Source organism: Stenella coeruleoalba (genome assembly GCF_951394435.1).
Source record: "Stenella coeruleoalba genome assembly, chromosome: 14".
Lineage (NCBI taxonomy): Eukaryota > Metazoa > Chordata > Mammalia > Artiodactyla > Delphinidae > Stenella > Stenella coeruleoalba.
In genome coordinates, this window is record NC_137160.1 from 81,519,438 (window position 1) to 81,543,747 (window position 24,310).

The 24,310-nt window shown below is 39.3% G+C and overlaps 1 protein-coding gene across 4 annotated transcripts in view; it reads right to left on the minus strand.

Moving 5' to 3' along the window:
• IFT81 (intraflagellar transport 81) overlaps positions 1-24,310 on the minus strand; it is a 105,961-nt gene that overhangs the window by 67,731 nt on the left and 13,920 nt on the right. Inside the window, exons 1-8 of one of the 4 annotated variants that reach the window (XM_079942314.1) lie at positions 18,150-18,837; positions 15,211-15,375; positions 14,582-14,685; positions 13,857-14,037; positions 10,154-10,243; positions 7,396-7,461; positions 6,972-7,082; positions 4,924-5,008 (exon numbers count right to left, since the gene is read on the minus strand). In XM_079942314.1, coding sequence (XP_079798440.1) covers positions 4,924-5,008; positions 6,972-7,082; positions 7,396-7,461; positions 10,154-10,243; positions 13,857-14,037; positions 14,582-14,685; positions 15,211-15,354 — 781 coding nt within the window. In that variant the 5' untranslated portion in view covers positions 15,355-15,375; positions 18,150-18,837. Of the gene's footprint in view, positions 1-4,923; positions 5,009-6,971; positions 7,083-7,395; positions 7,462-10,153; positions 10,244-11,676; positions 11,716-13,856; positions 14,038-14,581; positions 14,686-15,210; positions 15,376-15,864; positions 15,964-18,149; positions 18,838-24,310 lie in introns of those variants that run through there. The other 3 variants (XM_079942316.1, XM_079942315.1, XM_079942317.1) reach the window with 3 other exon arrangements.

Below are 24,310 nucleotides of genomic sequence, written 5' to 3' on the forward strand. Positions count from 1 at the left end.
TGAAGATATTACTAAAGGTACAAGTTAAAATCTGAAAAAGAGAAATTATCTACATTCATAAACATTTTCAGTTTTCCATGTTTGGTAGTTTTGATTTTGTAAAGTATTAGTTTACAGTTAAGTGGCAACTTAAATTACATTTTCTTATTCTGGCAGTATTAGTTTACAGTTAAGTGGCAACTTAAAATACATTTTCTTATTCTGGCAGAGTGAACAAACATACACATTATACAGATTTTCAGTGAATAATGGTTTTGTTATAAATTCCCAGCCTTGAGAGCTTTAAAAAGTTTATTTCAGATCTTTCCATTACACATTTACAAATTCTGGCTTGACTTTTTAAAACACTGGATTTCCGGTTTAAGTAACCTACGTACGTAGATTGCATAATAAATCTCAGCCAAAGCCTTAAAATTATTTTTAGTTCTGCTGTGCTAACCGTATATTAATGTGTAAAAATTTATTAATGGTAAATACACGAGTTTTCCATTCATCCCTACAATTTTCCACCTCTTTTTTTAGGGACTGGGGATAGGAAGGGAAAAGAAAGTGTTTACTGAATCACACTATAATTAGGCAGACATTCCTATATGGTTTCCGATTAACTCTACCACCTGGCTTCTTTGGCTATTAGATGACTAGTTTTTCCACCTTCAAGTTCTTAAACATAGTGCATGTAATCAGAGATGCAAGAAATCAAAATCTAAAATGTTTTTAAAGATTTAAAATTCTTTAATATTACTTTCCTTATTTAAAAAAAGTTTCTAATTCTAGAAAATACAAACCAATCTATAGTAACAGAAAGCAGATCAGTGGTTGCCTGGGGTGGGTTAGAGAGGCAGAGAGGGACAGGAGTGAGATATTACAAAGGGGCACAAGGAAATGTTTAGAGGTGATGGATATGTTTGTTATTTTGATTAAGGTTGACAGTTTCACTAGTGTATATGTATGTCAAAACTTATCAAGTGTATACTCTAAACATGTGCTGTTTACTGTATGTCCATTTTACCTCAGTAAAGCTATTAAAAAACAAAAACAGAGTTTCCATCACATTTTAAATCCTTCTCTTAAAAATTTTAACTTATGAAAAGTGGACACGTTTCTATGCAGTTTTTTAAAAATTATCTTTGAAAATCCTGGTGAAATTAAATATAAGGTCACTTAAGATCTCCGCAAACATTTTGATTAAAAACCCTTTGAAAACGTCTCACTGATCCTATTACAACTGAATGAGTAGCTTCTTTTACATAATAAATCTCAGGAATATGTAGAGTATAAAGATGAATTAACAAGTGAGTATTTTATAATACAGCTGTTACTCTGAAAAAATACAAATTATACTGTTATACTAAAAATACTTTTATGTTATTTAAGCAAACAGAAATTTTTTGTAAGCCATTTGTTGTTACTAAAAAATTTCGATGGACCTTATTAAACTAAATACCTGAAGCAACTGAACATCTGTTTACTCTTTTCCTAGGCTGCTGAATATAATCCTTAAGACTCTGCTTCCCAGAAAGATGTCAACAAATCAGGAACTCCTTAACTTCCTGCTCCCCACTCCCTGTCCATCCACAAAAAACATATATTGCACACATAATACCTTATTTTTATATTTTCAGCCATTTTTTTTTCTTACTTGATTTCCCTCCTACCCGTGGAAAAGATCATTTTCTTCCTATGCAGGGTTAAGGTCTCTACTCCCACCACCCAACTATTTAACAGATTGTTTACTGAATGCTGGCTGTGTGTAATCTGTGTGCTAAGGCCTGAAAATAGAAAGAACAATTATGCCTTGGTGACTAGCCTGTTTAGCTGTGTCAGAGTCAGATATGCCAACAATTAACATATTATGGTAATTGCTGTAGAACATTCAGCGCAATACAGGGACACAATGGGAGCACACAGGAAAGGTTGTTACCAATTCTCACCTTTTCCTCCTGAATCTTCCAATCTTCCTTTGTCTGACTGACTCTCCAGCAATGTGAACACCACTAGACCACTACCCTGCCTCAATCTATGCACAGTACTATATTTCTCAATCATTTGCACACTCTCTCCCTTGCTTTCTTTTCAAAGACAAGCAGTCAGAAGAAGCCTGCCCTTTTATCTCTACTTCTTCCTCCATCATTTGCTTAGCGTACTACATTTATGTTCTTTTAGGTCACTCTGCCTTGGCATGGAATGTCTTCCACTCTTCTACCTCTCCAGCTTTAATTTAACTCAATTGCCACACCTCCAGGAAACCATTTGACTCTGTGTTAGCGTTTAGTGCTCTTTGCCTCTTTGTTCTCATGGGAGCCTGTGCTGAGCTCCATCGGTGTATTTGTCACACTGCATTATAATTGTCCACTGCTTGTCATTTCTCCATTAGACTGTGAGCACTTTAATAGAAATAGCTTTTCTTTCTATTCCTAGCACTTAGCACAGTATCTGACAAGTAGCAGATGTCCAGTAAACACTGAATTAATGGACTATTGGTTTTGAGCCAATTACTTCTGTTACTGCGTAACAACACAATTGACTTTACTGTTTAGCATCATCTACTAACATTTCGAGAGATGCCCAAAACAGAACAACTTTATTTGTCCATTTTATTACTAAATAATTATGTATTTCCTGGCCCAAACAATTCTATTTAGGCTAGAAAGCCAAAGCAAAACAAAGTCTATCAATTCAAACAAAAAATGAAATATTACTAATACTATAAATATCTTTGGATATTCTGTTTAGTTACCAGAATTAAAACATAATAGCAAGAAATATTTAACCAAATAAAACTGAGGATAAGCAGAAACACATGTTCAGGCTAACATTTTAAGTTGTATTAAACTGTACTGATCAATCAATTTTTCTGCATACCAAATCTTTCAATTCTTATATACATTACCTTCATTTTCAAAAATTCACTATTAATGTTAAGTTCTAGAAATTTCTTAGCAAGGATAGACATATGAAAACAAATTGCTTATTGATATTAATTTTTAAATGGCTATAATTTAAGGAATTTCTTTTGAAGATTTATCTTAATTTTTTACAGTAAAGATGTGAAGGACCCTACATCAAACCCAAAGAACATATACTAAAAAGATATACTATATATAATACTAAGGAGGAAAAAAAGCACTAAAAAATTACTTTCTTTTGTCCTAAACATTCTCCTAAAAGGTGAAAACTTAGTGAATAAGGAATCAAATGACACCAACAACTAAATGCATGGCAACTTCCAGGTACTGCTTGAATCTGAATTTATGACTGAGAGGAGTCAGAGATTCTATGGAAAGCCACTAATTAATACGTATGAACCATACATTTTATAGGGAGTACTATACTGGTTTCTTAAATATCAATTAAATATGCCGTATTTCCTTGATTTTAAGATGCCATCAACTAAATTACAAATACCATGTGAAATGCATACATAAAGTATAAGATGTATCTCAATTGCAAAACCAATTAAAATGGTAAAGAACATGTGTCTAGAATCAAGGAAATACTGTATTACCTCTTTCAACAGTTTTATTGAGATATAATTTACCACACAGCCATAAAATTCATCTGTTTAAAGTGTACAATTCAATGGCTTTTAGTAAATTCACAGAATTGTGTAACGATTACCACAATCAATTTTAGACCATTTTAATCAGCTTAAAAAGAAGCCTCTATACCCACTAGCAGTCACCTCCTCCCCCCATCATCCACCTACCAACACAGCTGTCCTCCCCTACAGTTCCCCAACCCTAGGCAATCACTAGTTTGACTTCCATCTCTATGGATTTGCTTATTCTGGAAATTTCATACAAATGGGGTCATATAATATGTTTTTGTGACTAGTTTCTTTCACTTAAGATGTTTTTGGGGTTCATGCATATTGTAGCATGTATCAACACTTCATTCCTTTTATTGTTGAATAACATTCCACTGTATGGATATGCTACAGTTTGTTTATTCATTCATCAGTTTAGGGATACTGGGGTTGTTTTTACTTTTTGGCTATTATGAACAATGCTGCTATGAACATTTATGTACAACTTTTTGGGTGGACATATGTTTTAAACTCTCTTGGTAGAATAAAATTGCCGGATCATATGGTAATTCTAGGTTTAACACTTTGAGGAACTGCCAAACTGTTTTCCAAAGTGGATGCATCATTTTACATTCCCACTAGCAAAGTATGCAGGTTCCAATTTCTCTACATCCTTGTCAACACCTGTTATTGACTGTCTTTTTTATTACAGTCATTCTGTATATTATATCTTAGAGTATAATATTTCACAGAATACTAGAAAAAGATAAATTAACCTTCCCATAGCTGGATATTTATACTGAAATATTTCTCCAATACCAATGAGAACTTTTTACTGCTCTTCCAATTTACATGGTCTCCCTTCTGATGAGCACACTTAAAAAATGCCTAGGATAGGTTTGGTGGTATAATCTGGGATATCAGAACAATGTATCCTCTATGTAAAGCTAATGTGCCAGCAGAGCCAGGGATACCCATGTCATTAGCATAACCCAAAATATGAAACAACAGTTTTAAGGGTCCAGCATTTTACTCTTTTTCTTTATAGCCCTGGCACTAAAACAATATTCACATTTTTTCCATCCATCATTCTCATAAAATACATTCTAAGTATTTTATACATTCACACACCAGAGAGCCTCTCTCCATCGTGGTTTTCATTAGTTCACCCTCTGACAAAACACTGAAAGGGAATTTAAAAACCACAGGTGAACACTTAAGGATGTCTTCATCAGGGCTGTCACTTGCTAGCTAGGAAATGATGCCCTAAAATGCTGAGCTATCACTTGATGATAATTAGTTCCCATTAGTAAGGAAGACTACTGATTTAAATTAATATTCTCGCTAATATGATGACTTATATCATATTATATGATCATCATATAATTTCCACTTACTTTCAGGCTTCGCATCTGCTGCTGCATGGCGCATACTTTTCAACTGGTTTTGTATTCTTTGCAGTCTCTGCACTGCATGAAATAGCTTTAAAATACAATTAGATCTATTACTTCCTTAGTCTAATGAAACCTACCATTCATAGACATGCAATGAAAAATACAAGTTCCACATAATTATTATGCTGTAAAGGGAACAAATGATAAGAACTAAAAAATTACTAAGCTAAACCCAAAATGTAATTGGTTCGCTCAATACCCTCTCATGTAAATCTTAAAAGAAAAGCTTTCAGAAACTTTTTCTTTAGTTATTTGTTGAATTAGGTGATCAAGGAAAAATGCTGGTTAGAAAAGTATATGCACCAGGCTTTTCTTGTTAAAACATGGTTTTCTTTATTCTAAGGAATGCTAGCATTCTCAGAAATGATGGCTCAGGAATCAGAAACTGATGCTAAGTAACCATTCAGGGCGTGGGCAATGCAGCTTACTGCTGCAGGGTAACTATTATGATGCCAAGCCAAGTTCCAAAAGAGCCAAACATCTAAACTGCTCACTTAGTAGGAAATGAAGCTGATTTGAAATATATTTTTAATGTACAAGTCTACTCAGTGTTAAGATAGATTTTTTTTTTTTTGCGGTACACAGGCCTCTCACTGTTGTGGCCTCTCCTGTCGCGGAGCACAGGCTCCTGACGCGCAGGCTCAGCGGCCATGGCTCATGGGCCCAGCCGCTCCACAGCATGTGGAATCTTCCCAGACCGGGGCACGAACCCGTGTCCCCTGCATCGGCAGGCGGACTCTCAACCACTGCACCACCAGGGAAGCCCTAAGATAGATTTTTAATAAAATAGAAGAAATACTTTCTGGCTGGGAATTCCCTGGTGGCGCAGTGGTTAAGAATCCGCCTGCCAGTGCAGGGGACACAGGTTCGAGCCCTGGTCCGGGAAGATCCCACATGCCGTGGAGCAACGAAGCCCATGCGCCACAACTACTGAGCCTGTGCTCTAGAGCCTATGAGCCACAACCACTGAGCCCATGCGCCGCAACTACTGAAGCCCGTGTGCCTAGAGCCCATGCTCCACAACAAGAGAAGCCTCTGCAATGGGAAGCCCGCGCACCACAGCAAAGAGTAGCCCCTGCTCGCTGCAACTAAAGAAAACCTGCGCGCAGCAATGAAGACCAAATGCAGCCAAAAATAAATAAATAAAATAAATATATTTTTTTTAAAAAAGAAATTCTGGCCAAATTATTTTTTCTTTAAGGCAAAGTCTAAAAACGTGGAGTGTGGGTAATTTTGACCCTTTTCAAGATCTGCTTATTTGCCCATGGAGTAAAGTGTAAAGAATACAGTGATCAGTGGAATAAAATGGATGTTTTTTCATAGCCCCACAATCTCAGGACACCCTTTAAGAGATTCTAGAAGTTTTATTAGCAGTTAATCTTACTGCTTAACATTACAATGGATATTCTGTAATGCTGGAACAACATGAGTTAAGCATGGGCCAAAAGATAGTGTATAGATACCTACAGAGAATAGAACCCAAAAGATGGTATTGTTTTTGCTGTTGGTGCCACACAATACTCTTTTTTTGTTGTTGTTTGTTTGTTTGTTTTTATAAATTTATTTATTTACTTTATATTTTATTTTTGGCTGTGTTGGGTCTTCGTTTCTGTGCAACAGCTTTCTCCAGTTGCGGCGAGCAGGGGCCACTCTTCATCGCGGTGCGCGGGCCTCTCACTCTTGCGGCCTCTCCCGTTGCGGAGTATAGGCTCCAGATGTGCAGGCTCAGTAGTTGTGGCTCACGGGCTTAGTTGCTCCACGGCATGTGGGATCTTCCCAGACCAGGGTTCGAACCCATGTCCCCTGCATTGGCAGGCAGATTCTTAACCACTGCGCCACCAGGGAAGCTCACACAATACTCTTAAAAAGAGTATTTCATCATGTTAACAAAGGGAATCGTGAACTACAATTCTAAAAAATCTTCTTTACATTTGAATGATCAGCAGGAACTATTTCTTTCACAATGAGAATATAAACTTTTATGTGGGTACCTGATTCTTTTGTTCCTGTTTCTGTTGTGCAAGAAATTCTTCTCTCTCTTTCTCAACTCGAAGTTGCCTTGCTATTTTAAGCATCCGTTGATGATTCTGAACTGTCTCCACCTACAGTGAGGGAATAAATAGTATATATTACTATCAGGTTTAAGAAAGACGTTAGCATGTCATGTGACTCAGACATCCACTTATCATTTCCTTTTGGTAAACAGTATTCCCTAGAGATGACACTAAAGTTTCAGACTCCAGGTCCTTAACAAGTTTTGGGCTGCTGCCTAGGGAGATTCCCTTTCCATCAATGTATTTGACTCCAGCCTCCAATGTACACTCATGCCTTGCTTAATCTTTATTTGCATTCCTAAATCTTTGCAAGTCCTTGGGAATTGGGGCCAAAGTCTTACAGTGCTAATTCTTGCCTTACCCTTTTCTTCAAACGTTCAACTCTCTTAATGAGCTGATCCTTTTCTTCCTCCATTGCACTGATATCCTAAAAAGTAGTCAAGAAGACGTTATAAGAAAAAGTATTCTTTGTCTGTAGAATTCAGATAAGGTCTTTACATGATTATGCATCTACCATTTCCATCACTTATAACCAGAGCATTAAGGAACAAAGATCCTCTTTTGGATGAAGGGCATTTCTATTCCCACCCCTCACCCCAGGGTTCTTTATGCAGGGTAATTTATTTGGTAGCTTGGTGTTCATCTAGAAAAGCAACTGAAACAGGTTACAAAGCAGTAAGGTAAAGCTGCCAACCAGACATTTGTGTTCTGATTCCAAATATGGGCACATGATTTTTAAAAAATCTTCTATAATGGAAAGTGTACAGGTCTAAAAACATGAACAACAGCTGCTGACATCCCGTCTGCTCTGTTAAATACCAAACTATATATTCTGTCAATTTTCCACCAAAATTATTTTTAAGGCTATGGTGTTTTCAAGACATAAATTTGTATCTGGTTTTGTCAATTAACCAATTCCATCTCTAAAAATAAAGATTTCAAAAATGTCATTTAACCAGCTCCACAATAGTTTCTAGTGAAAACAAACAAAAAATCCTTCCTAACCCAAAAAACTAATAGGCTAACTCTCACAGTAATAATAAAAGGAAAAATATATACGGTAGTCAGTACTGACAGGATTTGGGAAAATAGGCACTGTTACTACTGGTGGCATTATATTGAAGAACAATATCAAAAGTCTTAAAATAAATGTGTATGCATTCTGGCTCAGTAATTTCACCTCTGGGAATCTATAAAGATCCTCATAGATGTCAATTATATCTAAAATTTGGAAATGACCCAAATGTCTGAGGATTATTAAGTAAATCATGGCACAACACAATGAAAATCACTAAAAATCATGAAGAATGTTGAATGACATGAGAAAAAGTCATGATATGACATTACTTGAAAGAAGCAGATTATAACATTTATATATAATACAATACCAAGAAAAATATATTAAATATATTCACTAAAATATCAGTAGCAGTTATCACTAGAGCATGGCATTTTGAGTGAATTATTTTCTATTTTTTGCTTAATCATACTTCTTTACAAAGAATATGTTGAAAAATACTTCGGTAATAATTAATAAAATTAAAATCACAGACGCTAAGTTATTTTATCATTTTAGTTTACTCACATGACATAATGGAGGAACCATAGATAGACATCACTCTTATTCCATACTTTGTGACAACTATCTACTTATGGGTCTTTCTCTTCCATTAGATGTGAGTTCATCTTTCATTTCTTATACATTCTCAAACTCTTATTGAGAACCTCCCACATGCAGGGCACTGTGATAGGCACTGGGGATACTGTGGTGAACAAGATATGTAGACGTGGTCCCTGCCCTCACTGGGTTTAAATACAGTTGGTAAGACAGGCATTAAAATAATCATAAGTGTAATGAGTGTTATGAAACAGAAAGAACTGGGGGGAACTAATCTATCTAGGGAATCAGGGAAGGCCTCCCTGAGGAAGCAACTTCTAATGTTTCCTGTTTGAATGAGAAGATAAAGATGTGATTTCTAAAAATACAAAATCCATGAAAGTGAGAATTAGCAATTGTTTAGAGAAAGAACTTACACACCTAGCAAGAATATAAGGACATTTTTTGGAGAACACTAAGTAACATACATCAAAAGTCCTAAAAATTCTCATATGCTTTAATAAGCAATTCTACTTCTAGGAATTTACTCTAAGGAAACAATCGCAGGTACCCCCAAATAAATTTATGTAGAAGATAATCACAGCATTATCTATGACAGCAAAAAATGAAAACAAAACACCAAAAATTGTTAGACTATCCATACCACAGAATATTAAATTAATATTAATAATTAATTAATATAAATTTAGTCATGAAAAATCATACTTTAGAAAGATAACAATGGGAATATATTCCCATGTAATGATTAAAAAAACAAATAATTATGTATAGCATGATCCCAAATACACACACACATATATTTTTTTTTCTATATCATATATATATATTAGATAAAGACCCAATTTTTTTTTTTTTTTTTTTTTTGCGGTACGCGGGCCTCTCACTGTTGTGGCCTCTCCAGTTGTGGAGCACAGGCTCTGGACGTGCAGGCTCAGCGGCCATGGCTCACGGGCCCAGCCGCTCCGCAGCATGTGGGATCTTCTCGGACCGGGCCATGAACCCATGTCCCCTGCATCAGCAGGCAGACTCTCAACCACTGCGCCACCAGGGAAGCCCAAGACCCAAATTTTAATTGCTTTTAATCCATGGTAATGGTCTATATAGTACATAAGAACTAATTATGAAGTTACCCTGGCCTCATTAATTTCTTCAGTAAAGAATCAGCAAAGGTCCTACAAAAGAAAATTTGCCATTTGCTATCACTAGTTTCCACATAATCTTTTTTTTTTTTTTTAGTATGCGGGCCTCTCACTGCTGTGGCCCCTCCCATTGCAGAGCACATGCTCCGGACGCGCAGGCCCAGCGGCCACGGCTCACGGGCCCAGCCGCTCCGCGGCACGCGGGATCCTCCCGGACCGGGGCACGAACCCGCGTCCCCTGCATCGGCAGGCGGACACTCAACCACTGCGCCACCAGGGAAGCCCTCCACATAATCTTAAGACTCATACTGAATTTAATTCAAGTTCCCCAAAAAATGGTTATTATGTTTTTTTTCCTTTACCCTTCTTATTTCTGCTGTAGAAAATCCAGATGTCTTGAGCTGCTCACATTCTTTATGCAAAGTTTTAAAGGCTTCCATCAAATCTTCATACTAAAAGAACAAGTTAAAAAATTATAAACTAGTGACTAGATCCAGTAGGCTTTTCTTAATCAGGTTATCTATTAAAGTGATTACTTAATCGGTATAGAACAGCATTTAAATATATCCTTAAACATTTATACAGGACACAAAAAAAGTTGGTGTATATAATCTGGCCTCTAAAGATTTCTCTGGTTACTTCCCTAACTAACACTCTATTCACTAGCTTTGTTGATCTTCTTTCAATCCCTGGAATATTCCACCTTCACTTTACACACCCTATTCCCTCAGAGAATACTCTATGACTCCCTCACCATTTGCCAGGATAGCTCCTATTAATCCTTCAGGTCTCAGCACAGACACCACTATCCTCAAAGAAGCCTTCTCTAGCCCTGTACCTATTCCATATCAGAGTACCATGATATCAGAGTAAATATCATATAAAATTATAATTGCTAGTTACTTTAGACAGTGAGAGTCAGGAGGATAAGAATCATACTACTTGTGGAGACTTCTACATTCCTAGGGCCTAGCATAGTGCATAACCAATACAGGTGTGCAATAAAAAGTAGTTAAATGAATGAAAAAAATCACAACTCTTATCCAAAATTTTTTTAAAATAGGTCTTTTTGTGGATAATGACAGAAAATTAATAATATTTTTTCTTGACTGATCATATTCTGCAAGTCTGTAAATCATTCTAAAACTCTTCATTCAGAAAGACAATGTTCATTTTTTTTTTTTTTTGCGATACGCGGGCCTCTCACTGTTGTGGCCTCCCCCGCTGCAGAGCACAGGTTCCGGACGCACAGGCTCAGCGGCCATGGCTCACGGGCCCAGCCGCTCCACGGCATGTGGGATCTTCCCGGACCGGGGCACGAACCCGTGTCCCCTGCATTGCCAGGCGGACTCTCAACCACTGCGCCACCAGGGAAGCCCACAATGTTCATTTTTTATTAGGCTCTCTGCTAAATGGCTAAATGTGTAAGTCATTTTATACATATACTTCAAACATGCTTCGAGGACAAACGTCTTATTATTAATCCTTCCATTAATAATTAGCTGGGCGTGTTTAGTAAAAGCCTATTAATAACCTTCCTCCAGGGACGTCCCTGGCGGTGCAGTGTTTAAGAATCCGCCTGCCAGTGCAGGGGACACGGGTTTGAGCCCTGGTCCGGGAAGATCCCACGTGCCGCGGAGCAACTAAGCCCGTGCGCCACAACTACCGAGCCGGCGCTCTAGAGCCCACGTGCCACAACTACTGAAGCCCACATGCCTAGAGCCCGCGCTCCGCAACAAGAGAAGCCACCGCAACGAGAAGCCTGAGCCCCGCAACGAAGAGTTGCCCCCACTCGCCCCAACTAGAGAAAGCTTGCGCACAGCAACGAAGACCCAACACAGGCAAATAAATAAATAAATTTATTTAAAAAATAAAATAAAATAACCTTACTCCAGAGGAATTGGTTTCTATCAAATTTATTGATGTGCGGGCTTCCCTGGTGGCGCAGTGGTTGCGAGTCCGCCTGCCGATGCAGGGGACGCGGGTTCGTGCCCCGGTCCGGGAAGATCCCACATGCCACGGAGTGGCTGGGCCCGTGAGCCATGGCCGCGGAGCCTGCGCGTCTGGAGCCTGTGCTCCGCAATGGGAGAGGCCACAGCAGTGAGAGGCCCACGTACCACAAAAAAAAAAAAAAAAAAAAAATTTATTGATGTGGGAGGGTAGGGAGGATAAAATATTTCATATTTACAATAAATAAAATAAAATATAAAATAATAAAATAAAATATTTCATATTTATACCTCTCTATTTCTTACATTACGTAAAGCATTCAAAGGTAGGGGCTGCAGTGGTCTCATTCTGCTATACTTTTCTCAAGGCATCTACTGTAACATTTGACATAATTATTTGCATAAATCTTTCAACCCTAGAAATGTCTTAAGAGATCAATACTGACTCTATTTTGAGTGATTGCTATGGATGAAATATATTTCATCCAAAATATATGGATGAAAAAACATTTAGTTGATTGTTTCGATTAATACAAATTTTGAGCACATACCATATAGAAGCAACCCTACCAAACTCTGGAGGAAAACAAAGATGGATAAGACATGATATCTGTTTTCATAGATCTCATAATCTATTGGGAGAGACAGATTGACAGACTACTCACAACAAACTGGCACAAAACGGCCTACATACCTACTATAGAACAAAAGCACAAACACTAAACAGAGGCAAATTTTTTCTTTTAAATCAAAGTTCTTTGAAATCTTAAGCCTAAATTCTTTCTTTCCATAGTCTTTGATCAGCAATGTGCTTTGAAATCCCAGGACCAGGAGCCAGACCAGCCAGAATCCTGAGTAGTCAAGAGCTTTAAGACCTTAAGGCCAGAACCCAGTATCACCCCAAAACTCTGGAGAGGAAAGTACACTGAAATTACAAATTCCTGGTCCTTTCTCTACCTTCTGCCTGACTGGAACATCCTTTGAGATCATAAGCTTGGCTTCTTTGTCTACACACAATCTTTGAAGGTGCTCACATGTACCAATTCGCCTGGCATACTGTCAATTTATACCTTTTGCTCCAGTGTAATTATGATAACCCCTTTCCTCTCTGATTTGGATGACAAATTATACAGTCACAGAACTGATCAACAAAGTATTCTGCAGTCCCAAGCCCAGGATCCTAACTACCCACAATTCTTTTTTTTTTTTATTCAACCCACATTTATTTATTTATTTTTTAAACATCTTTATTGGAGTATAATTGCTTTACAATGGTGTGTTAGTTTCTGCTTTATAACAAAGTGAATCAGCTATACATATACATATATCCCCATATCTCCTCCCTTTTGCTTCTCCCTCCCACCTTTCCTATCCCACCCCTCTAGGTGGTCACAAAGCACCGAGCTGATCTCCCTATGCTATGCAGCTGCTTCCCACTAGCTATCTATTTTACATTTGGTAGTGTATATATGTCCATGCCACTCTCTCACTTCATCCCAGCTTACCCTTCCCCCTTCCCGTGTCCTCAAGTCCATTCTCTACATCTGCATCTTTATTCCTGTCCTGCCCCTAGGTTCTTCATAACTTTTTTTTTTTTTTTTAGATTCCATATATATGTGTTAGCATACGGTATTTGTTTTTCTCTTTCTGACTTACTTCACTCTGTATGACAGACTCTAGGTCCATCCACCTCACTACAAATCACTCAATTTCGTTTCTTTTTATGGCTGAGTATAAAATATGGAACACTTCATGAATTTGCGTGTCATCCTTGCACAGGGGCCATGCTAACCTTCTCTGAGTCGTTCCAATTTTTAGTATATGTGCTGCCGGAGAGAGCACCACAATTCTTAAGTAATAAATTACTCTAAGATCCAAATTTCAGGGGTTTTTTTTCTATCCACATACTCTATCACCAAAAAGGTATTTGTGTGCAAAAGTCAATATTTTCATAAGTGATTACAGCTGAACATTAGCTGATAACTGTTTTACCTTTTGATGCCACTGGAAATACAGAGACAGCAAATAAACTAAAGTGAGATCAATATATATTTGAATGTGTGCACCTTGAAATCCACTACGGATAGCTTAAAAATACCATTTATATATTGTATACCTGTTTATTGGTATCAGCCACGGTTTCATCCTGAAGAAACTCACTTGGTACCTCAAGTTTTATTAAAAAACGAGCTAAATATGCTCTTTTCTTCAGTTCATTAGTCCTCTGAAGAAGCCAGTGGAGCACTGGGTAAATCACAGGTTTACTTCCAATCACCAGACCCTGACGAAAGTTACTCCTATAAAAAGAAAATAAACACACACGCACACACAGAGGCTTATAAGTAAACCTTGAAAAGAGGTAACATTTGCTCAAAATCCAATTTACAATTTCCTGATTGCTTTCCATGATTATTTTAAAAAGATAAAACCAAGGCTAATCTAAAGTCAGTCTGCACATTAACAATAATCATAAAATTAGGCCTTTAATATATCACTGGAATATACAGGGAGGTTGTTTTGGAACCATTAACCGGTACAGTCAGCCTAAATACTTCACTTCATTGACTGGACAGGTTTAAGTCATTGTTTTTGTCTAGGATGGCAGATAAATGATAAAATGGAATCATGGATTTGCCTGACTTTTCTGATTAAGAGAAAGAACTGACTCACTTAAGACTCCTGCATGACAAAATAACATTAAGAATTCAAGATTATTTTGAAATTCAGTGATTTTCTGAGGCCACTGACTTAGGGAAAACAGGTATTGCCAGAAAGACTGACTGTGAAGGTTTGGATATTAAAGCACAGCTCTAAGAAAGCAACACTTGATCAGATTCTTACATGTCCGTGGCATTTCCTGGAGGTTTGTATTTAAGGATACCAAGAAGGCTCAACATCCTTTTGGCTGTCTGCTCTGGCATCTCCTCTCTGATATCAACAACTTGCTAAAAAAGAAATTGAAAAAATGTTATTATTGTGTATCTAACAAAGTACAATATTTAAACTCACTGACAAAATTGTTCTGCTAGAGCATAACAGTCACAATGGTCTCTTCAAAAACAGATTAAGTATGGAGGCCCCCAGATTCCAAGTGAGGGTACATACAAGTACAATCAGGATTCATATTAAGAAGGTCAAGCTTAAAAAAGTCTCAGTGGAAAAGGCCAGTGTATGAGAGACATGAGCCAACTTGCAACACAATTAAACCTTTCGTAAAAGCATCTTCATTCCAGGACCAAATCTATTTATGTTTGGAAGTAGACAAATAATTTCTAAATAAGGTACAAGTAGATAATTTAGTTTTTGAGCTATTAAGAAACCTTAAAGATCATCTACTATCTACAGCTTTACAGGCATGGAAAATTAGGCCCAGAGAGGTTAAATAATTTGCCCTAGATGCACAGATATTTAATGGCAGAAACTGGCCTTCTTGCCACCCTTTTCATCACAGAGAAAAAGAAAACTCTTACCTTTGGGTCAATCTCAGCCAGAACATCACTGAGAACTTGTAATAGTTGCATTGGCTCCAGGGAATCAAATGTGATTAAGTTATAGTTCTTCCTAAAAGGCTCCTTATTGAGATTGTCCACGATGAATTTGATTTGATCACTCATAATTAGGTCTTATAATTTATACTAAAGAGTAAAAATACAGAAAAAAATTCCTCAATATTGGTAACAAAAGTTCTGTATTAACAAAAAACAGTCAACAGAAAGTCAGTATTAAGTTCATAGGAAGTAGGCATGGGAAGTATTCTACATGGCATATAAAATGCTGTGAAGGGGTTATTTTGTTAAAAGAAAAAGAGTATGCAGACTTTCTTAGGAATGCTACAGTACATACTGTTAATATTTAATGACCTGTTTTTGTATATGCATCTGATAGCAATCATCTGAATTAACATTGAATTAATGTGGACAAATGAATACAAAATCCACCGACATTAACATTTCTCCCACTCAGCTTCACAATTTCTACCTAGAGGTAAAAACTTGTTAGCCTGTAAACATACTTCTAATATATATATTTTTTTAATTAGCAGCCCACATTAATCCAAATTACCAATTTCTCTGGAAAATCAGATCTGGCAACCCTGGACCCACTAGGTACATGGCCACAACCACCTGAAGCTGGGTAGAGGCTGCAAGCTTCAGCCTTGGGGGTGCACTCTTTGGTTTTGTTTTGGGTTTCCTCCACCAGGTACTCTTCACACATTGATGCATCAACTCTGCCACCCTTGAGTAATTAAGGCCTTCATTTCCTTTGCCTTCAATAGTTCCAGTCTCTGCCTCTCCCATTCCAAATCATTTTGTAGGCGTCTCATTGCCTACAAAATAAAGTCCAAACTTCTTGGATTTTGAGACCCTTTAAGATCTAGCTCAATTTACAGTTTCTCAATATTATTTCCAATTGTTACCTTACACCCTTTCAAACTTCAGCTGACTGAAATAAGCACTGCTCCCTAAATAGCTTTTCCATCTCTGCCTTCAGTTAATGCTGTTTTTTCTGCCTAGGACTGTTCTCCCTTTCCCCCGTCTCCAGAGGTGCAAATCCTAACCATGTTTCAAGCCCTGCCCTCCAAATCCAAGTTCCTCTAGGAGATCTTTCTCAAGCTATCCCCCAGTTCTGCATCAGAATAGCAACATTTGCCCTCCAAGCTGACCACTTTATCTGCACTGCTCTCCTGGAGTTACTTTTCCGTTCTGTACTAGTTACTTACCGACAGTTTCTCTTCTCTACTAAACTGTAAATTCCATGAGGACATATCTGTGCCTAATTCTATCTCTGAATATCCACTGCATCTAAAACAGTGACTTCTTCCACTAGACTGAATTTGTTCACAGGCCCAAGGCCAGAAAATAAGCATAAGCCTAAATAGAGTGGCAGTGAGGAAGATCATAACTTTTTAAAAAATTGATTACCTGATTATTTAACTGCTGAAACAGTTTAACCAAGGCTATTAGTGTTTCTTGCACACAGATATCACTTGTTTAGTATGAGAAAAAGTGGTAGAAATTTGCAGACAGGCAATTTTTTAGAGTAGCTATTTTTAAAAATGAATTAAAAAATGAACTACTAAAAAAAGAAATAAAGAGGGCTTCCCTGGTGGCGCAGTGATTGAGAGTCCGCCTGCCGATGCAGGGGACACGGGTTCGTGCCCACGAACACGGTCCAGGAGGATCCCACATGCCGCGGAGCGGCTGGGCCCGTGAGCCGTGGCCGCTGGGGCTGCGCGTCTGGAGCCTGTGCTCCGCAATGGGGGAGGCCACGGCAGTGGGAGGCCCGCGTACCGCAAAAAAAAAAAAAAAAAGAGAAATAAATACTTCAGTGCTCCCTAATAGCGCCTAACCATGAAATGAAGAGATGCTATTTTATTTAAGACATTCATTGGAGCTGCATGCACCTTGCTCTGAAATAGGTTTTTTAAAGTGGGTGGGTGGAGCTAGATACCTAACATTGAAATGTAAAAATATTATCATTTCCTCATAAGTATGATAAAATTATGAGTAAATGATTATTTTTGAAAAATAAGCCAAAAGATGGTAGAAAAGATAACCAATGTGGTTTAAAATTTTGAGGTTTCCTCCATACTGTTTCCTTTAAGCTATAAAAGGAAAACTTTACATAAATGAAATAAAAATCCACACTGGAGATGCAAATTTTCCACTGTTGAAAGTATTTTAAGTATAAGTCCACGTCACAACCTTCACACACAGATATATTAATTTTTAACTCTTTAGAAATTATATACATGTAGAAATTACACATACACAAAACGTAACATATACACACAGATATATATTCTTTTTTCCCTTCCCAAAACCAGAATACTTGGACAAACAAGTAAAACGTTCCCAGGAGACAAAGATGTACTGAACAGGTAGGTTGTCTGTGCCCAGTGGGCTCTGCGCTCTAAAATTAGCAAAAGCAATCACTCTCCCTCTTCCAAAGGAAAGTCGCCACACTAATTCACAAGCACTCACCCACATAAGAACCCGAGAGGGTGGGGGAGAAGAACTGAAACCAGGACATGCGTTTATCTGGCACAACTCGGCACAGAAACGACGCTGCCCTGGTCCCAGGCTGGCACGCACGCTGGACCAGCAGCCTCCCAAGATTCCCCAAAATAGTATCTCCCCCACCCCCTCACGCCCCGGGGTTCGCGAGAGCGGACAGAGGACCCCACATCAGACCCAGGCACCTCGCGAGGGCTGCTCTGGGCTCCCCTGCGGTTCATCCCGCGGGGGAGCCGCCCGGATCACTGCGAGGCACCACAGGGGCCGACCCCCGATGTTGGGGTTGAACTGCTGCTACCCCTCCGTTCTCGAGGTGCTGCACTGGGAAAGGAAGGAGTTCTCTCCTACTTAGGGGTTTGGGGGAGCTTCCGACCGCGGCTTGGCGAAGTTACCTCAAATTCTCCTCACGAAACCACTTCCCCCCCCGGAGGCATCCGGGCTCTAGTGAGTTCCTAGAGACGAGCTCCTTGGCAACGGTTGCTAGGCCGTGGACACATCACTTCCGGGGGCGGGAGGGTCGGCGCGTTTCCGCGAGGCCCCGGGCGCGCGCTCTGTGGCCAAGGCCCTGGAGGCGAAAGAAGGAGGGAGGGGGGCCCACCTGCAAACTAGGTTCACAATTTCTGAGCCACTGCGGACAGCTTAGAGAGTTGCGGGTTGTTACCGTGGCAATAAACTTTCCCCAGCGTCCTGCAGTTTGCAGTTTACGAAACACTCTCTTCGTTTTTCACCCATGTTAAATTCGTGTGCTCTTTCCTCCTTCCCTCCTTCCTGCTTTCCTTCCCTCCTTCCTTCACCAAACATCGGTGATGACATCTTTGAGGCAGGGCCAGTGGGATTTGGGTTGAGAAAGCATTTAGCCTGGGCTTCAAATTTAGATTTTTGACATAAGTATCTCCAAATTAGGTTACACGTAGGAACAATTGTAGTCTCTTCTGTGAATTGTAGATTAACAGAAGGCACATTCATCATAGAGATGTCAGCTTCTTTGTCACATTATTGGGCCACATAGCCCGTACTGGGAATTAATTTTTTTCATCCAGAGTTTCTTTAATATTCTGAGAGCCTAAAAAAAAAAAGGAAATGGCCTAAGGCTCTCTTTGGCTTCTGAGAGTCTATTTTTAGGCACCTGCAGAAATGAATATAGTTCTTACATTTTCATGCGGTTCACGTTCTACGAGGTAGGCGTGGGGGGCGGAGATCTTCATGTCTAGATCACAGAGGAGGCCAGGAAGACTGGAGCCGAGAGAATCCCGGGACTGCACTAACTGGCTTCAGGGGAGAGTTTAATTGATGAATGGTATTTTGAACTGCCCCTATTAGGGTGGAAACCACTGTACTCCGTGATGTCAGCTGGCAATGGAGAAATGAGAAGAAAAAAAAATGAAATTCCTCACACCCTGAAAACTTAGTTGCCTGCTCAAACATCTTGGAAGAAACCAACTACAGATTTAGCATCAGACTTACAAAATAAAGCAAGACAAAACAAAAAAAATTCCATATTAGGCATCTCCTGTAGGCCCTGCTCTTTGCTGGCTGCTGGGGATGCAGTGGAAGGCAGGGAATTACCTGGCCCCTGTCCTCACGGAGCTGACAGTCTATGCAAGAAGAGAGACAATTGAACAGGCAACACCAATATAACTATGACAAATGCTATAAAGAAGGACCCAATGATGAGAGAGTCCAGATGAAGGGTCACAAGTTTATTTGGAGCTGAAGGGATTGTACTGTTAGGAGAGGTTCCATCGGACAGTGTGACGTTTAAGGGTCAGTAAAAATTAGCCAAACAAGAAAGGGGAGGGTTTTTTGGGCAGAGGGAACAAAACATTCCAAGATGGGTACATTGCTGGCTGCAGGGCGCTTGGAGAGAAACTAAGACAGGTCCCAGCTCACAGATGCTCAAGACTAGTTGGAGGAGGCAACACTTAAAACCTTGAAAAATTAAATAACTCTGAGAGAAACAATAAAAGGTGCAAACAAGGGATTGTATAATTACTTGATCCTATTGGGTGTGTTAGGAGATTCTCCTGGCTCCCTGGATTTGGGTATTGGATTGCCATTGTATGGCCTCACGTGAGATTTCTTTTCCTCATCTCTAAAATGTGGCTATAATAATACGAGGATTACATGGGTTAAGCGATTAGAACAGTGCCCGATACTGGAAGAGCTAAGGACATTTTACCTTTTTTGTCCCCTTTTTTTTAAAAAAATGAGATGGTTAGATTTGCTCCTTCTATAGTCTAAAGATGTCAGCTATACAAAGGTAAGAGTGGCTTTTCTAGTAGTTTTTAGTTCCTCCTCTGCCTGTTGCTGCTATTACAGTTATAAGAACGTGTCAATTCAAGTAAGCAATGGAATCTACTCTTTGCACTCAAACTTGATTTTGTGCTTAATATGATTGCTCTGGAACACAGGAAAGAATTGGAAGCCAGTCTGCATGCTTCCTGGGATCCATATACTGAGAAGCTTATATTCCAATCTGGAGCAAAGAAGAGAGACACTGAGCAGCCTTGCACATGTTGGGTCCCTGCCTATCTATCAGACCCACATACAGACCAAAGGAAGACTTGTAACCACTTGTAACCACCCCTTGATTCATTTAAGATAAAAAGATTCATTGAGGTATCCAAGAAGAGCTTACCAAGCAACAATTTCACAACAGTGGAGGCATTGCTGAGTACATCCCAAGCTTAGCCACACACACGAAGGCTTTTTTTTCCTTAGATGCTTTACTGAGTCTTCCTTGTAAACCCCCAAAGCTGCCTCTTGGCTGAACTATAGTTGACACTTTTAACAGGTGAAGGGAAGCCTCAGTCATGTGAGACAGCCTCTCTGAAAGATTCCCACTCCTACCCTGACTCTTTTTTTTAATAGCTTATTAAGATAAAATCCACATACATACAATCCACCCATTTAAAATATACAATTCAGTTGCTTTTAGCATCTTTACAGAGTTGTGCAACCATTACCACTATCTAATCCAAGAACATTTCATTACCCCAAAAAGAAACCCCATTCCCTTTAGCCATCATCTCCCAGTTTGCTTAATGTGATTAAGCAAACCCACCACCACTTCTCAGCCCCTGGCAACCATTAATCTGCTTTCCTTCTTTATGGACTTGCCTTTTCTGGACATTTCATATAAATGGAATCATAAAATATGTGGCTCTTTGTGTCTGGCTTCTTTCACTTAGTTGTAATATTTTCAAGGTTCATCCAAGTTGTAGCACATATCAGTACTTCATTCCACTTTATGGTAGAATAATATTTCATTGTATGGATTTTTGTTCATCCATTTATCTATTAATAGACATTTGGATTGTTTCCACCTTTGGGCTATAAAAAACAGTGCTGCTATGAACATTCATGTACATAACTCCACTGTCTAAAGCACTTCCATTAGCTAAGTCAGGTAAGCAAGGTATGCACATCAGGGACATGGGTAAATGGAGGGGTGGCCTTTCTTGGATTTGTCTTTTCCTTTCAATTCTTGTTAATTTTGGCTTCTTGGGTGCTCATGGTTGCAGACTATGGGATCTAAGATATGGATTCTTTAGCAGTTTTTGGTTGTAAAATCAGACTGTTGTTGAAACATACTCTACCCTTGCTACCAAAGCACTAAAAGAAAATGCTGTTATTTGGTATTATCCTTTAAATGTTCACCAGCCACCAGTGGAGGAGAAGGTGGGGAGGAGTGCGGAGGAGATGAGAGAGAAACTGGAAGCTGCCCCTTCTAGCTCCCTTATTTAACCTTATAGATACTGCAAAGACCATCCACAGTTGTGAACCTCTGCTCTGGTTATTCAGAGGGGAAAAAAAAATCACTCCTGGTCAAGTGTTTTTTCAAGACTGAGTTTAGTACTAGATAAAAAAAATAAGGAGAATGGTCATTATTTCATGTAATTGTAAAGTCCAAGGAAATCACTACCTTCAGGTATGGTTTGATCCAGGAGCTCAGTGATGTCATCTTAACTTTCTTTCTCCCTCCATCTTCCTGTCTCTCGTCCCCACTTTTCTCTGAATGGGCTGTTAGGAGCAAGAGGCTTACATTCTTCAAGCATAGCATCCTCAATAAAAGTAGAATCTTTGCTTCAATAGTTCCAGCAATTTCCCAGTGCAAATTCTCATTGGTCTGAAATGTGTCAGATTATTCTTGAATCAATTGTTATGACTCTGCTGGACACAGTAATTGATTGGGTAAGGGTGGTTTCCCAAAAGAAAGGGCTGGATTTTCTTACCAGAGGTAGAGACACTGTGCAAACAAGAACAACAGATGTCCCGTTCAGGTGGTCAGGGAAGGTGGTTAAATCTCAAAAGTTGGGTAAGCAAAACCAGAAATGAGTCTGCTTATTGTGGAGAGTTTGTGTGTTAGTGCGAACCTTCTCCCTGATTTCCTTCCAACAAATTATCTTTCTTCAATGCAGACTCCCATCATGGGCCAAATGAGGTCTTGGGATAACAGCAGACCTTCCAAATCCCTGTAAAAATCTGAGGATGCCATGAACTTAATGTCTCCAGCCCCTTCTTATTTCAGAACTTTCAAACAAGAACTTTCCTGTGCAGAGTACAGGGAAGCCAAGCCAATTTTCTGTTTTTGGTATTAAATTTAGACCTTTCATCCTGACCATGAGATATTTCTGGATTCTGCATGAGTATTCAGCGAATGCCAGTGTTCAAGATGCTATCCCATCTGGGGCTACTCTGCACACTGCCCACTTTATCTCATTCTTTTAAAACTGGGAAAAATGACCCAGACATAGGAACAAATTCAGAAGTAGGTTATTCCGTTATCCATTAATTGTCATTTAATGCCTTTGCCATCTAGGTTATTTGGAGATGAAAGAAATTAAATTTAAACCGAAACCTGAATTGAGCTTTGCAGAGACCCTAAATTGTCTCTGCTCTGGCAATTTAATCTTGTGGGTATGTTTAGCAGCAGAATCTGCTTTCCTAAAATGTTAAAAGGTAAATAATATGTGAAAAGTTAAACTGCATGGATGGGATTCCAGAGGTCTTATTAAATGCGTGCCTGGTACTACATTTTTGTCAAATGGTTTTTTAAAATGGATTTTGTGAGATTAATGGGTAATGTAGAGGAGCCAAAATAATATGCAATTCATATTAGTTCTTTGGTTATAATTATGGGCTGAAAAATAGAATGCACCTAACATTCTTACTGTGCTCAAATAATAATTATAGCATCACTTATTGAGCGCTTACTGTATGTCAGGGACTTTGTCAAATTCTTCACGTATGTGTCAGAATTTATTAAAATGTTAATTTATGTGTGTACTCCTTCTGTTTCCCCTCCTCTTGAAGCAATTTGCATTGCCTTGAGTTTTACAGGCTGAAATTAGAAACAGTACTTATGCCTTTTGTAAAGGTCTGAAGTCTTTAGAGGAGCTTATACTGGTTGTCCTCAAGGGGGGAGTGGAGAGGAAAGTTCCTATTAGAGTAAGAAGAGAGTAGAGAGATGCTAAGAAGATTGGGAAAGGATCACAGGTGGTAAGTTTGGGGCAGCTCTTGAGGAGGCCACACCATCAGTCCGGTGGCTTCCAGTGTGGCCCAAGCTTTCCTTGTCCCAGGTCTGACATGGAAGCATCAATGCCATTGGACCTAAAAGGACCAGGCAGCCTGGGATGATGGGTGGGTGACCAAGCAAGCACCACGATGGGCCATCAGCAGAAGACTGCAAGTGATTCTCTGAGGCCTTGTCACTGCAAAAGAACCCAGAGACTTGCAGCCCCCAGGAAGTGTGTGAGGGAGAGATGCTCAGTAATGACAGGATGGGGGCTCAGAGTTGGATTTCAGTTGATTATAAAATAATATACTTCCTCTAGCAAATCTGAGTTGTGAACTAAAATGGGTGACCTCTGCATCAGTCAGCTTCCTGGCAGGATAAAGATGGCACATTCTGGACAACTGATGAGAGCTTAATAAAGGACTATGTATAAAGGTGTGGGTGGGGTTTAGGGAAACCAGCAAGGGTCCAGCAACAAAGGCAGCTATTGCATCCCTAAACCTGAAGCAGCCAGAGAAGGGAACAGGCACCAGAAGCCCAACACAGAAGCTGTATGGAAAAGGTTACCCAACAGGAGCCTTTAGATACAGCCAGTCTTGAACTCACTCTCCTTCCACTCTCTGATCTCCTGCCTGGCCTCCCCTTGGTTAAACCCAACAGGGAACCAAAGGAGCAGGCAACCCCTTGAAGACCATCCATGCAGACTGGCCTCCCAAGAGAGAAAATGGCAGAGTGGGGATCTGGAGGGGCAGATGGACTGAATTATAAATTGAATTATACAGTCAAAATGATGGGCAGGAAGGCCCTGTGAGGCCACCCAAGCCACCGCCGCATCTCTAAGCTTCCCTGGTTCTCCAGCTGAAGATCTAGGCATCGGTGGAGTTAGGTCTAATTCTATTTCTGCACACTGCCCACACCCACGTCACCTCATTTAATCTTCACAATAGGTCTGCAAGGACAGTATTGCTTTTTCCATTTTGTAATTAAGGAAACTGAGTCCTGGAGAGTTAATAGAGGGCCCAAGGTCACATAGCC